Source organism: Coccinella septempunctata, chromosome 4 (assembly GCF_907165205.1).
Source record: "Coccinella septempunctata chromosome 4, icCocSept1.1, whole genome shotgun sequence".
In the NCBI taxonomy this organism is placed as follows: domain Eukaryota; kingdom Metazoa; phylum Arthropoda; class Insecta; order Coleoptera; family Coccinellidae; genus Coccinella; species Coccinella septempunctata.
Window position 1 is genome coordinate 20,069,276 of NC_058192.1, and position 18,100 is coordinate 20,087,375.

General features: G+C 33.8%; 1 protein-coding gene across 6 annotated transcripts in view; it reads right to left on the bottom strand.

Annotated features, from left to right (window-relative positions):
• Window positions 1-18,100, bottom strand: part of LOC123312610 (breast cancer anti-estrogen resistance protein 3 homolog) — a 146,121-nt gene that overhangs the window by 68,815 nt on the left and 59,206 nt on the right. For 3 of the 6 annotated variants that reach the window (XM_044897136.1, XM_044897135.1, XM_044897141.1), the window contains 2 exons: window positions 4,416-4,700; window positions 3,445-3,535 (listed from right to left, as the gene is read on the bottom strand). In XM_044897136.1, coding sequence (XP_044753071.1) covers window positions 3,445-3,535; window positions 4,416-4,700 — 376 coding nt within the window. Of the gene's footprint in view, window positions 1-3,444; window positions 3,536-4,415; window positions 4,701-7,061; window positions 7,185-13,768; window positions 13,937-15,866; window positions 16,003-18,100 lie in introns of those variants that run through there. The other 3 variants (XM_044897138.1, XM_044897139.1, XM_044897140.1) reach the window with 3 other exon arrangements.

Genomic DNA, 18,100 nt, shown 5'->3' on the forward strand with positions numbered 1-18,100 from the left:
GATTCGCCATTTTAAGTTTCCATAACGAGCTATGTCAACCCTGGAATAACAAAATTCCATTCAGAATAATAAGCTCATTATATGACTGTGGAATTAAAAAAATTTCAATTCACAAGTGAAATAAAATAACATGTGCATCAGTGGATAAACGTCATTGAATACTGAATAACTTTCATGTCATTTCACAAATCAGATAATTCTCTGGAAAGTGTTAATATTTGAATTCTAATAGAACATATTGTATACAACACTTGAGTAATAAAGGTTTATTCAACATTCATTTAACTCACTTGTTGTATAAATAACTTTACCTAACATATGGATTTTCCACTTTATCTTTTGAACTGACCTGATTTGAAAAAATGGGGAAGGCAAAGAGTTTGTCTTTCGACCTCAGAAATCTTCTGTTTAAATATATGCACAGGGTGGGCAAAATTCGTCGTCTACTGAGGGGATCTCGAGAACTATAAGAGCTAGAAGAAAACGGATGACACATATCCTAGCTCTTTTTCAGAGAAACAAAGAATGCTGAAAACCGTAGTACTCTACGATTCATCGTTTTTGAGGTAATTAGCAAAAAATTAGATTTGGACGATTTTGATTAGTTCTCATGTCTTTTTGTCTTTGAAGTCTTTGAAGATCTGAAACTTGTACCTTCTACAGGCACTTTTTCAAGTATAGAATCTATTGCTCGAAATATTTTTTCATTTTGAATCATTAGGCGAACTTTTTAAATTCAAGCTTTCATTGAATTTATTATTTCTGAATTGAAAAAAATCTTTCGACGCTATATTATACACATAGAAGTGCCTAATGAGATTCAAATTTCAGATCTGTAACTTCAAAGGCAAAAAAAATATGAGAAGAATGAAAGTGAGTGAGAGAGAGTGAGATTATGCTTGTTTTTGTAATATATTAGCCTATTTGCATGATTTAAATCGTATATTCAATGCTTGGAAAATCTTCACTCTCAGAGTTCCAGGGATGGCACAGTATTATGGAAACATAAAATGGCTATATCTTTATATTCTGGCCGAATCGGTAAAAATGGTTAAGGAGTAGATTCAGCAGATTCTAAGTAAGAAGGTTGAAGTTTCAGATCTGTAACTTCAAAGACAAAAAATTATGAGAACTTTTCGAAATCGTCAAAATCTCATTTTTTGCTAATAACTCAAAAACAAAGAATCGTAGGAGGCTACGGTTTTCACCATTCTTTGTTTCTCTGAAAAAAAAACTAGGAAATGTGTTATCCTCTTTCTTCTAGCTCTTATAGTTCTCGATATCCCCTCAGTGGACAACGAATTTTGACCACCCTGTAAGTCAAAGACTTACCCTCTATATATAGTTCAAAAGTGTTTATGGATTTCACTATGTATTTCCAGCAACGATGTAACAGAGCCCGTCCCTGAGTGTATGAGTCCTGGAAATATTCAAGGATCATTGTAGGGGCCTAGAGCAGTCAACAAGCGAACCGCAGCACCCGTTGCACATCCGTATTCAAAAGAACTTTCATTTGCAGCAGAGTAAAGAGCAAATAATAATGGCGGCAGTGGTTGATGAAGCGCGTGTTTACGATGTGTCACTTCATTTTATTCAACTGCAGAAACAGCGGGGAAAATTGAATTATCGATTTATGTTAGGGTACGTCGTCGTTGAATAGCGCAATCGAATCTGAAGAAGTGGAAGGTAAACAACGTCTTTCACGAGTAGGGTTTGTGTAAAAGGAAAGAGGATACTTGAGATGGGCTTTATCAGGGGAAATCACTTGGTTATTTGACTGTAAGATGATTATTACACAGCGAAGGTAATTCATTCAAAAACTCAGGACGTCTGATGAAATATGTAGAGTAATCAACTAAATAATTAGTTCTCTTAATTTTTTCATATAGGCTATAGGCTATTTATAGATTACCTATAGATTTAGGGACCAAATTATGTAATTGAGTTCGTCAAGGGACAACATCGATGGTTTCGAAGATATATAAAAATTTATATTTTTCAATGTTTAAGTCCTCAATCCTATCTCCGAAACTGTTCGCCACATGACGCCACAGATTTTGCACAAACCTTAAAACGTTATTTTGGGGTCAATTACTAGCTTTCAAGTTGATCGGCCCTGATGTATTTTTGGATATATTGAGAAAGTATCCTCTTTTCGTAGCGCCAAGAAGTGTTGAGGGAGTTCATTGACTATATTCAATCGTTATGAACAAGATTCAGAAGCGACGACAGTTCATCTCTCATTATTTCGTATGAGATTTCCTCCCATGTCGCGTCGTTCTCGAGAAAAAAAATGAGAAAAAAAAAACGTTTCATTGCTGCGTAATGTAAGAACCACTATTTTGTTTATAAAAGTCTATATCTTACAGAGGGAACTGACTGTTAAAACGAAATAAGAACGAACAGAAACACATTGGAATTTTCAAACTCTATATTTCCTTTACGAAGTACATACAGGGTGGGCAAAATTCGTTGTCTACTGAGGGGATCTCGAGAACTATGAGAGCTAGAAGAAAACCGAGAAGAAAACGGATGACAAATTAACGAGCTCTTTTTCAGTCTCCTAAGATTCTTAGTTTTTGAGTTATTAGGAAAAAATGAGATTTTGACGATTTCGAAAAGTTCTCATACCTTTTTTTGTTTTTGAAGTTACAGATCTGAAACTTGAACCTTCTTAGGAACTTTTATAAGTAAAATCTGCTAAATATACTCCTTTACCATTTTTACCGATTCGGCCAGAATAATATAAGATATAGCCATTTTATGTTTTCATAATAAGCTATGCCATCCCTGGAACCCTGAAAGTGAAGTTTTTCCAAGCATTGAATATACGCTTCAAATCACGCAAATAAGCTAATATATTAGAAAAAAGGAATAATCTCACTTTCTTTTTGGTCAAGGAACTAGTACTTATAATACCTACACTGAATGAGTAAATGCAATTTCGTTGGCGATAAATACATATTAAATTTTTTTCTCTTGATTTCTATTTCATTTACGATAATAATAACGAATTTATCTTGCAACCACCCATATCAAATATGATATTCATACCCAATATGCGATACTTCAACAACCTTGTTTATTTCATTTCATGTTTCAGTGTTAGTCTTGCTATCGAGACTATTCTACTCTTTTTCTTTAATTCTCGGAAGTACTAACAAAAAAAAAAGGACACACTGTATAAACCATATAGGAGAAAGAATAAATTTTTTAACCGAATAGGTACTAGTGAGATAGATGAATATTTCACCATTTTCACCATGCAAGAAAAATGAATGCATCGTTTCCTGCCTAAGTTTGGTACAGACACGCGACAGAACCTCGTATAGCAACAATTTTTGTTTGATCTGTTGCATGCCGTCTAAGCTCTGTTACAATACATAACCATGGCAAGTATAACGACTTATGATTGATTCTAAACAAATTAAATGATTGACTTACAATACATCGTCGTCTTCTACTTTGTTGGAATCTACTGCAACGCTGTGCCTCAAAGTTGGCTGCTTCATATTTCGATTTTTTTCGAAATTATCTGCGAATGAAAAATGGGAATAAGTAGGTAATTAAAAAAATCAATCAGGATGTTTCAAGGCGATACAATAAATTGGATTAATTATATACTGGGTGTATCATCATTAATCGTGAATATTTCAACCATGAAATCCAACTAGAATATGGAAATTCAACCCAAATGACCTAGGTGAAATGAGTCTCCTGAATTGCAGGGCATTTTCAAATATTTTTGCACAATTTTTCAAACCCATTCAACCTATTATTATCTCAATTGATATTAAGTATATATAGTTACTCTAGATCCAGGTGACTCAAAATTCTACGCTATATGAAAAGCAGAATAATATTAACGAAGGAAGTATTCTAGAATTGGAAAATGAAAATAAAATTTCAATGCTACCAGTAGCGTCAAATTTTGTAGTGATTAATAGGTCATCAGCATCTGCCTTACGCCACATGTAGCAAAAACGTGCCAAAAATGTTCATTCTACGACTCGTGAGTAGTGAGTGGGGTAGGCGTGCGTGAGTCTTGAGTTTGGTTTTGCACTTCTAACGTTGCTATCCGCTCATCATGTGAGTGAGCGTGTGTAAGCAAGGCAAGATGTGTCGTGAGCGGGCGTGATCGGGCTTATGTCACACACGTGCCCATCTCTACTTTCTGTAAAATATAACAATGATAGTTCGAATATTACCCAAGCAGTGGGCAAAAAAAATTGACAAATTTTCAAATAAAAATCCCTGACACTCCGACAGGACAATTCATCAATAGGTGATTCAAGTTAAATCTGCATATTCTAAAATATTTCCAATTAGTAATGATACACTATGTAAATTTTGTGACCTGTGACCTGACGTCACTTTTCTATTATATTTGACGTTACTTTGGTATGAATACTCACCATAATACTTGGCCCTAAGCACCGTCAAACTGTGAACCATTAACGCCCTGTGTGACGATATCTTCACACCCAAATTTTTTATGTCCGTTTCACTCAGGTCCAAGATATCTTCCACCCCACCAAACTTCGAGAAGTTTTCTTTGTACTCCTCCAGGTCGAGGTTCTGCAGCCACTTGCTGATCTCCATGCTCTTCGCGGAGGACACATCTTGCTGAACACCGTTGACTTTGTGGATCCTCGACTTGAATCTCGTGGGAAGTGACGCGAATCGATTGAGGGAAAAGCCTAGAAAGAAAAAGTGAAAAAATTGTAAATTATTTCACTATGCTCTAGCTAAAATACAGAATGTTTTTCTGTGATAACATGATATTGAAAATGCTCGCTGAAACACGTTTAAATATCTGCGAAAACTTCTGTTCTGAGTGAGAATTGAAAGTTAACAGAAGAAATTTGAAATGGAATGCATAATTTATAAAGTATCATGAAGGAATAACGGATATGTCAAAGAGGCCTTTTTCATATTCCTGTTGAGCTGCCTTCAAGAAGATTCGGTAATATGACAGGATTTCCTGATATTGGACAAAATGTCCTTTAATTCTCTAAAACTATTGCTTCCAGAATGTTCTAATAGTCTCATATATTTAATAATATTTTTGTTGTATGGATATCTATCTTTTGTAGAAGTCGAATAATTGTTGACAGAAAATTTGTTGTAAGATTTCTAATGGGCGATTTCCATTATTTTGGCTTATTCTGTCTGAGAGATAAAGCCATTTTGAGTGTTCATGAGGTGCCACCCCTGAAAAAAACAAATTACCTACAGAATAACTAGCTACACATCTGTGGATCTTTCAAACAGAATTGCATTCAGCCAAGATATCCAATTTTTCAAATTTCACTTTCACTTTTTAATTGAAAAGTGGCGTAATGAATGGATAATGTAGTACCTGCGGGTAGTGGACTTATGGCGGTTCAGAAAAAATGTTTAATGTCTTTTTCGAGATTTTCGAAAATTAAAAAAATTGCATCCTTTGCCACTCTTTTAGTTGAAGGAAATTTTTCAATCTGTTTTTTGGACAGTATTCCTGGATGAATGAGATATCGAATTTAATTTATGATTTTTGGGGCGCATGATTAGTTTATTTCGAGGTGTTCTTCAAACAGAGATCCAACTCAAATCTTCTGTTTCGCTTATTTTTTTTAGTTATATCAATATTTTTCAAAAAATATTTTGAAATTCATAATCCATTCCCCCACTCACCATGCAGAACAATCAAGCACAATATCTAGACATAAGCAAAGCTACGTCTAAAAGTAATTAATTTGGTATGGAAGGAGGGAGAGCCATAAAAGCAGTTACAGTTACATAAAATAAAAAATTGCATGAATATGTTCGTGCGCTTCGATTTCCTGGTTTATCATTTTCTGATATCAAGTAATACCTATATATTTTCTGTATAATTTGTACCTGATTATAGGTATATAAAACGTTTCAAGGTCGACTACCCATGTATACAAATTGATTTCCTGCTTATACAGTTTTTCCGTCCATTAAAATTCTGATTATAGAATTACATAGTTGGATATCGATATTTTATTTCCGAAGTATGCTACAAATTATTTCAACATTCAATTTTTAAATAAAATCTAGAACAATTGAACCGAGTTCAATTTCAAATGTCAGGAGAAGTTACATTATAAATTTAACTCCGATAAATGTTTCGGAGCAGTAGAGCAGCCGATCTATACTTTCCAACAAATTTTATGAGATCATTTTCCTTATACATTATACTTAGAATAGATATTTTTTGATATTCCAAGTATTTCAATAAAACTATAACATTTTGAAAAACGTTCAATAATAAAGTAATGAGATTTTGAAATAATATAATATATATTATAATATATAATATAACTAAAAAGTTATATTATATAAAGTTATATTATATTATATATATATTATATAAATTATATATATTATATAAAGTTATATTAATATAACTAAAAAGCTATGAACAACTATCAAACTGTAGAAAGTTGGGAGAAGTGATGATTATTCAATTCGTTTATAATATTATTCCTCAAAGGATAACTTTTGAAAACTTTGATTTTCAAAGAAGTCAAACTCAGAAATTATAAACGAATTGAATAATCATCACTTCTCCCAACTTTCTACAGTTTGATAGTTGTTCATAGCTTTTTAGTTACTCGAATCTGTTCTGTTTGAGAGAACTGTAGTTGTTTGAAATGAAATTGGAAATATTGGAATCATCATTTCTTCTAGTTATGCTTAGTTGAAAGCATTCAAAGATGACCGAGGTATTTTTTTACTATTTGTGAATTCCTCACAAGTTTGAACCTAGGTCGAAAAGATTGTCCCTAGAAAATATTACATAAATGTTTAACAAGACGTTAACCTTTAGTTTTCAAGAATGTTGGTAAGTAGGTACACATGAATAAAATCATTCTTTAGAATGATTGGGCAAGAAAAAAAAAATATTTGCATCTTTCCTCGCATCTTTACCAAACAAATCACTCAAACACAAGTAGTGCTTTTACCAGATAATTTTTTCAGATCGATGAACATAAAAAGATACAGAAAAGTTAGCAATCGTAATTTAAAGAGGTCAATCTGGTATTACTCACGTTTTTTCATGTTAACACAAAATATTTCTGCACTAAACAAGGAAGTATTTAAAGCGTTTCACATGTTGCACTCGAAGGTGAGAGGTAAAAAATCGTTTTCGAACAGATATGTATATCGACCAAGTTACGATAGAGATTAATCTGTTATTGATTATTAGATAATAATATTTGTTCTTGCTTTATCGCAACAAGTCTGGTTGACTTATGTACAAGAGATGTGCAAACTCATAGGTGATGGACCTACAGAGGTTGACACTAAATTACTGGCGAACACCTCATCAGTTTTGCAAGAAAACTAATTAATTAAAATGCAACAGATAATACGCAGACGAGTTATATGATTTGGACTTTCGGAACAGATACCTAATAACTGTGAATTTATTATCTCATCTCGCGAAGTTGTTCCAATTTGATATGTGCTGAAACAAAATTTGGACAGGCTCGAAAATCATGATATATCAGTGAATATAGATGCTTTAACTTTTATTGACATTTTCGTTTCATTCCACTAATTTTTGAACTTGTAAATTTTGCCCCCAGTAAATTCTTCATCATCGCAAAGTGTCCTTCCTATGTTTTGAAATACGGACTAGTGCGACAGAGGTACTTGAGCAGTTAGAAATTCGCGTAAGTATCACTAGGTCTCTATCGAGACCTCACTATGGACCGACAAATACCATAGTTTTTTCCAGATTCCCTCAGGAATGTTGAAAAATGATCACGTTGTATAGGGAAATTATGCTAGAACTTGAATTAATGTTGCATATTTCGAAGCAAATAGCTAACTACCTACCATAACATTTTCACTGGCAAATCTATCTGAGAGAACCTTTTTTCAAGTATCGAAATTGAAATGAATTCAAAATTCTAGCCTCGAAGGTGCCCAGTAAACCTTCTAGATTACTTAAATTGGATATACAGGGTGTCCCGGAAAATGTGGGAAATCTCTCGGATTCAGATAGAACATAAAAAAATAAGAAGACAAGTTCCCATTTTTTTTTTCCTAGCGGCCCTACGAAGATACGACCTCCTAAATGACGCCACTGGAAATTCATTTTTTTTTGTTATTGTTGTATAACACAAAATAAAACTTTTTTGTTCCTTCAATAACTTTCGTATCACACTTTTTTGCAGACAAAAAACTAGATTGTTATTTTCAATAGAAATTAAAAAATTACTTACTTCTTTCATTATTTTCTTTTTTCGAAAACGGTTCATTTTATCGACACTGAACAAGATCACCTTTTTTTCAGCTTAATGTTCAAGGTATCCAAATTTGTTTTTTTAGCACCTTATCATACAGTGTGTTAAAAATGTAAGCATTAAAATGTACAACCCACTCCGACCCTGGTAAACTGAACAAGCTAATTGAAATTTGAGTGCGGTGATATAAGGGGTCCTTACTACTATTAATCATATCAAATTTTCAACAAATTATATCGAGAAGTTTTAAACTTATACCACTAAAATGGATTTCCAGTGGCGTCATTTAGGAGGTCGTATCTTCGTAGGGAGGGCCGCTAGGAAAAAAAATTAAGGGAACTTGTCATCTTCATTTTTTATGTTCTATCTGAATCCGAGAGATTCTCCACATTTTCCGGGACACCCTGTAGACTACGACTACGTAATGAAGATTCAGAATATTAGATATAGATATTTCCGAGGATATTTCAATTTCAGTATAAATTTCATGGTTTTCCCAAATTTCTGAAAAAATCCTCGGATTTTTGATTGCTTTTTTTACGAACAAAGGCTCATTCAAACATCTTTGCCACTATAAAAATGTGTGATAATTTCATATTATAAATGAATATGACTATCTATCTGAAAAACTCTTACAACCAGTTTTTAAATCAATTTCAGTCTTGTGAATTTTGAATCTTCAGTTTCTCGTTTCAGCACCAGTAAATACATACACGTATACGTATACGTTAAAATGAAGTAGGAGGCGTTGAACAGAGGTTACTCATTACGTGTTTTTCGAAACCTAAATTCAAGCACACGTTGATTTCAACTATAATCAACGTATATGATTCAACTATAGCCATCAATAAGAAACGTGTTTTTCACAACGTACAGTCAATAAGGAGTAAGAAACATTACATCAACGTTAAATAAGAAACCATTCAACAACCCGTTACTGTAGCTACCAATAAGACACGATTCGTTATCGTACTGACTCAAAATGATAAGCAATAAGCGAGGCAATAAGCTTGATGATAATACTATTACTATTATCTAAGTAGTAGTAGTAGTAGTAGTGCTAAGCAATAATAGCTAGAAAACATCGCATCAATGTTGAATATGGAGCTATTCAAAAATGCGTTAATCAAACTACTAATAAATAACGTGTCTTTATCATGCTTTTACGATGTTTAATCAATAAGGAGCAAGGAATATTAGATCAATGTTGAATGAGAAACTATTCAATAAACTATGACCAATAATATAAACGTGTCTCCTCAACGTGTAATCAATAGGAAGTAAGAAACGTTATATCACTGTTTATTTTTATGTTTATCCACCCAAAAATTACTTTGTTATTCCTAATGGATGTTAATCAAACTACTAATAAATAACGTGTCTTTATCATGCTTTTACAACGTTTAATCAATAAGGAGCAAGGAACATTAGATCAATGTTGAATGCGAAACTATTCAACAACCTGTGACTGTAACCACCAATAATATAAAACGTGTCTCCTCAACGTGTAATAAATAGGAAGTAAGAAACGTTATATCTCTGTTTATTTTTATGTTTACCCACCCAAAAATTACTTTGTTATTGAATTCCCAATGGATGAAGTGGAATCATACGAAGTACCCAAATCATTATTCCCAAGTATACTTTATGTAATTGTTCAGCAAGGAATTAATAAAAAGAAACACCTAAGGTAGATAATCTTAGCTAAAAATATTATTGTAGCGCCTAGAATTCGTATTTCAATAGCGTAATTTCAAAACCAATTTGCATCGTCATTTCTTTGTAGAATTTTGGTTACAAAGAGGATAGTTGCTACGTCTAACAAACATAGAATCAACGTAAGCTTCAAAATAAAGGGTACTTTGCAACCGTTTATCATACTGCCTGTGAGTGATTTATTATACCCATAACTCCGTTATTCCCGAGATTATTCCAGACGATATAAATTCATTGCAATACTCGCGATTGGGATAAAAAAACGTATCATCATTGTCGATTTCACAAAAACACCCAACTTAACGACAAAAAATCCAATGTAATTTTTGTGGTCCCCCCGTACAATACATTTCAACTCAACTAAAGCATCGAAAAAGTCCCAACAACTTGGGTTATTAACTCTGGAAATCGTTTTTTTTTTGGTCCTTCAATTTATGTTGTTATGGCTTGTGGCAATATCCCAAAAACAAACCAGTTGAAAATAGCGACCTCATCAGGTTACCCGTGGTGGATCCGGTAGAATAAACAAATTACTGAATTCCCCCCTTTTAAAATCCCCATTGACGTTAATCTCATCAAGCTCATCTGGTTAACCGAGCCGTCAGACCGTCAGACGCATCCTCGCCACATGAGGTCTTCGCTTCCGAATTGAAAAAATGATTTCACTATTAGTGCATGAATGGGCGTTGACGGAAAAGGAAATGGGAAGAAAGTTTCTGGTAACGTCATATTGTTCTCAAAGTAGTATCGAATTTCACGGTTTCTCTTCAAAAGTCTCATGAAACTGAAATTGTTCCGATCATTAGTGGGGACCATTACCATAATCTTATTCAACTAACCATATATTTCTTGTCTATATGCAGCCTCCAGATAAAATGGAGAATGATGGAAGGTTTTATTTATCAGAAAAGAAATTTAATTCATTTAATCATGAAAATTAAATCCAAGATCAGCTAAGAGGTAGCCTCCAACCAAACTTCCACCAGAAAATTTCAAATAGGTATAGTGTGTTTCAATTCAGCGCGTCACTAAATTTTTACACCTATTTATTCAGCAAAATTTGAAATTGGAACATCAACGTGATAATATTTTTCTGTGATTGATGTTTTTCTCATTTCAACTGCTGTTTTTCACTGCAAAGTTTTTTTGCACAATATACTGCAGTTTTTCTCAAATTTTGTGAATGATCAATTTGAATATATTTATTTGAGGGTAATTTTTCAATTACGTATTTCAATCTATTATATTTGAATTCACCAGGAGGAGATAAAAACAAATTTCGGAAAATACAACTATGTTTTTTACGGTTCTGTTAACATATAATATCAAAAACTAAGTTTTATCCATTTTATCACATTCAACGTGAAGTTTCTAATGAGCCCAACACATAATGAATATACATAGTTTCCGTGTTTCGATTTTAAATATCTTGAAATAAATGAAAAATTATTATTAAATTCTCTTACTTAGAAACAGGAAATTGAAATGAAAAAATTAATTGTCAGAAATGACCATTTAATTTTTTTTCTAAAAATGGTTTTTCCGTGATAACATTACATGCCCATGTTCGACAGTTTATCTGATATTATATTGGGATAGCTATTAGAAAATACTATCACGTTGAAGGTTTACTCTTCAATTTTGCTCAGTGATACGTCACAAAATCCAGTGACCCGCTTTCGTGAATCACTGCACAGGGTGGGTAAAATTCGTTGTCTACTGAGGGGATCTCCAGAACTATGAGAGCTTAGAAGAAAAAGGATTACATATTTTCGTGCTCTTTTTCAGAGAAACAAAAATGATGAAAACCGTAGCCTCCTACGATTCTTCGTTTTTGAGTTATTAGCAAAAAATGAGATTTTGATGATTTCGAAAAGTTCTCATAACTTTTTTGTCTTTGAAGTTACAGATCTGAAACTTGAACCTTTTTAGGCACTTTTATATGTAGAATAAGTATAGTGTCGAAAAATTTTTTTCAATTCAAAAATGACAAATTCAATAAAAGTTTGCATTAAAAAAAACGAAAGTTCGCCTAATGATTCGAAATGAAAAAATTATTTTGAGATCGTCAGTGAATTCTACGTAAAAAAAAATGCCTGTAGAAGGTTCAAGTTTCAGATCTGTAAAGACAAAAAAGTTATGAAAACTATTCGAAATCGTCAAAATCTCATTTATGCTAATAACTCAAAAAAGAAGAATCGTAGGAGTCTACGGTTTTCACCATTTTTTGTTTCTCTGAAAAATTGCTCCGAAATGTGTCATCTGTCTTCTTCCAGCTCTTATAGTTCTCGAAATTCTCTCAGTGGACAACGAATTTTGCCTGCCCTGTACAATGTCAACTATGGAAGTAATATAATTTGTGATAATCAATCATTCGGCTGAGAAAAAATTGTCAATTTATGACAGCAACATCATACGCTTCGTATATTTATACACCCAAACGAATGGTCAAAATTTCATAATAGGCTGTCCTTATCCCATTATTTTTTATTATCCACTTCATTCACTTGAAAAGGACTTGAATTGTACACTTTTATAACATAATACTGGGTGTTGTGACCTTTCAGCAGCAGACGGTCTGTTGTAGTAAAAGACATATTTAACTTTGAATAACGTAGTTTATCGAACACAACCAAACGAATGATTTTCCGGTAAAAAATGCACATTTTCTCCAACCAAATCGATGATCATCACAAATATTACATGATACAGTGGGTTCTGACCCTCCAGCAACAGGTAGTTTGGTGTAAAAAAATTTTCAACTCTGACTAAAATATTTCACTATGATAAAAGTAGCTCTTGGAATACACGATCTCAGAATATTTGATATCGAGTGTGAGGTGTCCTTAGAAAGATCAAAATTGAGATTTGAATTCACGAGTCAAATTTTCAATAAATTCCAGTTCAAATCCCATTTTGCTATCACAATTACCTCAAGAGTTATAAGTGGATAGTGTACCTTTAGATAGAACCTACACCAAACAGTGTGATTATAAAATTTGGACCTGGTGTAATAAATTGTAATAAAAGTGCAACAAGTTCTTGTTCTTGTGTAAGCTTCCGATTTTGGCAGGGTGATTTGGCTGGTGTAGGTTAAAGTCGCAGTTAAATTCAGACCGTTTTGTAAAGGTTCCATCTTCAGGGACCTAACTCTGAATTATAATGATATACATGTGTATGTGAGTTCGATATCGACGCTCAACGCAGCACTAAAAATATTTATATTATGTATATGATACATAAGGGGTGTTTCAATAAAAGATCCAAGTTTCAATTGTAAAGTGTCATAATGACACATGAATTACTATCACACAAGTGTTTGATAACTGAGAAGCAATGCCTCCAAATCATTTCAATGTTTAGTGTTCATTGTTGTCTGAAGTAATTTGCGAATGTTATCCTGCTGATAAAGCAGTTTTTGTGTCTCAAATGAAAGTTATTTTGTTCTCGAAGACAAGTGGTTTCAGGAGGGCAAAGCCATCTGCATTTGGACTTTTGGATGTGAGATTATTGGAAGTCACAACTCTGCGAGAATCTGCTTATTTCCCTGCTAGCTCATTATTATCGAAATTGCCCTCGAGCCTCAGGGTTAATGACATATTAACATATTTGCAATTCGCGAATAATGTGAGGATGCAAGATGAGACATAGTCAGACACAAAACATTATACTTCAAAATCTTTGAATTGATTCTAACGAGGATTCTAGGTACATGTAAAATTCATCAAAACTGTTTCCATTTCATACCAATTAACAAGAAATAACGTTTTATTCCTATATCTACTCACTCTTATATAACTTTGACCTTCTGAGTTTGCTTTGAGCCTTGCCCATGACCTTCAACACCAACTGAATGCCCTCAGAGTGCAATCCGAGGTGCAATCCTTCCTAAATATCGAAAAACTTGAACATTTCCGGATCGATATCCTTTCTCGGATTGAAATGGACGCAAATAACAAATGTTGTTTCTATCACGAGACGAACCGGCAACTGAAGAGGTGTTAATGTCTGAACATACACCTACTGACGATGTCATCATGATATAATTTCGATTACAGGGTCGTCAACAACTCTATTCTCATGACACGACCATGGTTGGCGGTCTAGCATAATGCATAATCCCAACGTAATAGCATCCGAAACGAATTTAAGGTTGAGGATTATGATGTGCATCATATAGGTATGTATCAATTAATCTTCTATCGAAGTTTGGTTGAAAATTGGCTTCACTATTGTGGACTGTGCATGTAGAGGCTTAAAGGTTTTTCGTTATGAATTTCCTATAATGATCCCATCGAGATGATCACTGAAAGTGAATGTTGTTCCCTTACAACCTTAACAATCTCTCACCCTTGCGAACATTGAAACGGTCGCGGGTTCGAATCCTGTCCGGAGGTGTACTTTTTCAGAATTCAATAATTGTCTGCATGCCATGAATATCTTTATTTATTGTAAAAATCATAATTCAATTTGGGTTCCCACTTTATGTTTTAACGACGTTTTTAATTAAAATTTGGCCCGTTTTTGTGGATATCCTGTAGAATTCTTCCGTCAATATGTGAAGTGAAAGACGTACAACACAACTTCAATAATAAGTACTGAAAATTTAATTTTTCTAGCCCTCAAAAGGTGATGACTAAAATTCAGTTTTTATTTTTCTTCTAAAATACCATGGTATTCCATAACACGTAGACTACGTTCGTGTATTTTGGCTGGAGGCGATCATTTCCAGCATTCATTATAAACCTTCCACATTTTGCTTGAGTGTAATTGCTACATCTTCTGTAGTTCTTCGTATGATTTTGGATGGGATTAAGAAAGAATGACACTGTATACTAGGTATGCCCATATAAATGAATAGATGCTTCTCATTTCTAAGACTAGAAAGTTGCACAACTAAAACTAACATGTCAGCGGATGCATAATAATTAAAAAAAATTCTTCGCAATTCCAAAAAATTCGCGAAAATTCATGACAATTCACAACAATTCCTGACAATTTACGACAATTCTCAACAATTCCTGGCAATTCACGACAATTCATGACAATTCCTGGCAATTCAATTCAATTCAAAACAATTCCTTCAATTTGTACACCACAATTCACAACCAGTTCACCCCTCGCTTCCAAGATACAGCTTTTAGGAGGCGATGACGAGTTGACAGTTAATTTTTTTACGGGTTACACTGAGTCATAAAACTATACATAATATGAAGCAGTAAGTAGATGTTACTCAAACAATTTTTTTTAGATTTCATAACATTAGTATTAAGGGTTGAAAATAACAACCCCTTATGATTTTCCTTCAAAAATTCTTTTCGTGGGATAGATTTTCGAAAAATAAAATTCTCTTATGGCTTCCCATTCAATTCTGGAGAGAAAAAGTTTCTTGCAGAATTTCGATACAGTCGATACTTTTCTCGGAATAAATAAAAAAAATTAAAAACTGTCAACTCGTCATCGCCTTCCAAAGGCTGTATCTTGGAAAGGAGGTCGATTTCGAAAAAAAATTGTAGGAACTACCCCTGCTTATTTTAATCGAGGAATCATCTCCCCAAGTCCTTCGCATTTGTTTACAGACACCCTGTTCAACAGAAAAATAAAGTTCTGGGTATCCCATTCGAAAAAATTGAACTATTGTAATTTTTGAAGGTCATTTTCGAAAACCATATTGTCTTTCGGATCATCTGTATAAATCTCATGTAATTTATGGACGCACCCTTATTTTTCGAGATAACTCATCTTCAAATTTCATAGATGCTCTAAATTGTTAACTCTTGGTAAATTTTATCATAGAGTATAGAGAACAATCATTTTGACCAGTATATACTTATAATTTCCCCAAGGATTTGGGATTTTCCCAAATAAAAGACTGAATATACTCACTGTTGTAATATTTCGTTTTCTTCAATTTGCTATTTGACTTTCCCATATTTCCTCGTGCACAAGAGACACTACATACCGAATTCAACACTTCACAATCATTTCTGCCGACATTTCTCACTGGCACTCAGAATAAACCCTGAAACGTAAAAATGAAATGTCTCACAGAAGAGTTATTGATTCAGGATCTTCACAAGTAACTTTTATAGCTTCTACGTTATTTCTGCCATACTCAAACATCCACTTGCGACTCGTAATGGTTTCATATTGTCTGGGGGACTTCAAAGATGTACGGAGAGACAAGTTTGAATACTAGTATGTTGTGTCGTAATAGAAATTATAAGTAAAGCTTTCAACGAAGGGTACCTTTTTTCTTCAAAAATGTTGGGGAGTCTATTTATTTCATTAAAATTTCAATTAGACCACAAAAATTTAGTTTATGCAGAAACCTCCATTTTCTGAATTTCATTTGAATCCGCCAAATTTTGACAAAGCTGTATTAAATTAATTGAATTTTATAGGTCATGTTGAAGAGAGTGTTGAAGGCTCTAGTGCCCTGGGATGCATTTTAGGGCCTAAATTGATATGAAGTCTTTCACATATTTTGAATTCTAGAATCACCCCTGAAATATCACTAAACTAGAACACCCTGTATTTCAATTCATTCCGAGATTCATTCACATCAATTCCTACATAAACAGTATAATAATCGAATCAATCTCTTTACTATCAAAAATTACATATTACCTTTGATAGGGCATCTAACTTGTAGCATATCACCCATATCACAGAAAAGTGTTGTATGTTTATCTTTTTTCGAAATCAAGGATAACTATATAATCCATTGACTAGAGGAGTCATAAATATAATTATTTCCTAAGAAAATTTGTGGTGCATTCTATCGATATTTCGATATTTTGTAATCTAAATCCTAAATCATATATTTCCATGTTAGAAACAGGGTTGCAAGTTGAATATTCTTTGACTTCCTGTCAGTAGACATCTAGTCAATCCTTCAAATCGAAAAATAAAAAAAATTGATCGAATGGTTCAAGATTGATGAAGATTTTCATGACTTATGACATGGAAATGTCAACTAATTCTAATAATCCACCTGTCAGAGCATTTTTCTCCTAGTTATAGAAAATATTTCTTTTGCAAATTATTATTTCTCCCCCAGAATAGCACAACTAATGATAGGAAGACTACAATAAAATTGACAATTACGCTCTCTATCTGTTTATAGTAGTAGACTCACTAGTAGAAGATTCTGTAGGATGAATTTATTCAAATAATACCCAATATTTAGGTTTTAGCCTTGCCCTCAACGGTCGATAGAAGCCACCCTGTGGGACACCCATATAAACGAAAATTTATGCCCTTGCATTCGGGGATGTCTAAGCTCCGAACACACTGATCCTCCTCATGAACAACTTTCCCAATACCAGACACCTTCAATCACTCACATTAATCACAAAACCCCAGAGATGAACGACACAAATCACTTTCGGAATCCCGATTTATGCCCGATTTTCCAATACCTCCGTACTCCTGGCGCACTTTCGCACGGTCCGATAACGTATACAGGGCGAGCCAAAGACATCAAGATACTAGGAAAGGTCCAACGTCAATTCTTGATGCATCTACTGACTGTTTACTCAAGTGCCGACTTCTTCGAGACATGTAATATTGAAATGGACCGGAACCTAAAGCCAACACGATTCCTGGGAAATATTCGACTAACGTCATTGTTGCAAGAAGGTCGGTTACTGCGTTTACGCGCGAGAGGAGGAGGGAGGAACTGTTTTTTACCTGCGATCGCAGGTTTAGGTGGGTGCTATTCACGGTACGCACGTTTGGTTATTATCTAATATTTTATTCAAGGGATGAAAAGGAATTTGTCGCACTGAAGACATTTAACGGTATGGGGGTAATGCCCCGATTTTAGGAAAAATGAGGCAGGTAAAATAGTAAATGGTACCTACACATCGTGGTGGAATTTCAAAATAGAAGCTAATAGGTCTGAGTAGTATTGACGACAGTGTGAAAAAGAAGAAAATAATAGATTCAGCAGTAATGAGAGGCACACACGAGATAACTGATATGGCTCAATTCAAAAACCACTTGATTGGCTCTTCCCCCACTTCTCTGCTTTAACGATTACGCCAAAAGGGTTGAAATAAAAGTCGAGAAAGATTTTTTTAAGACCCAGAGGCGGCCTTAAAGGGGACAAAGAA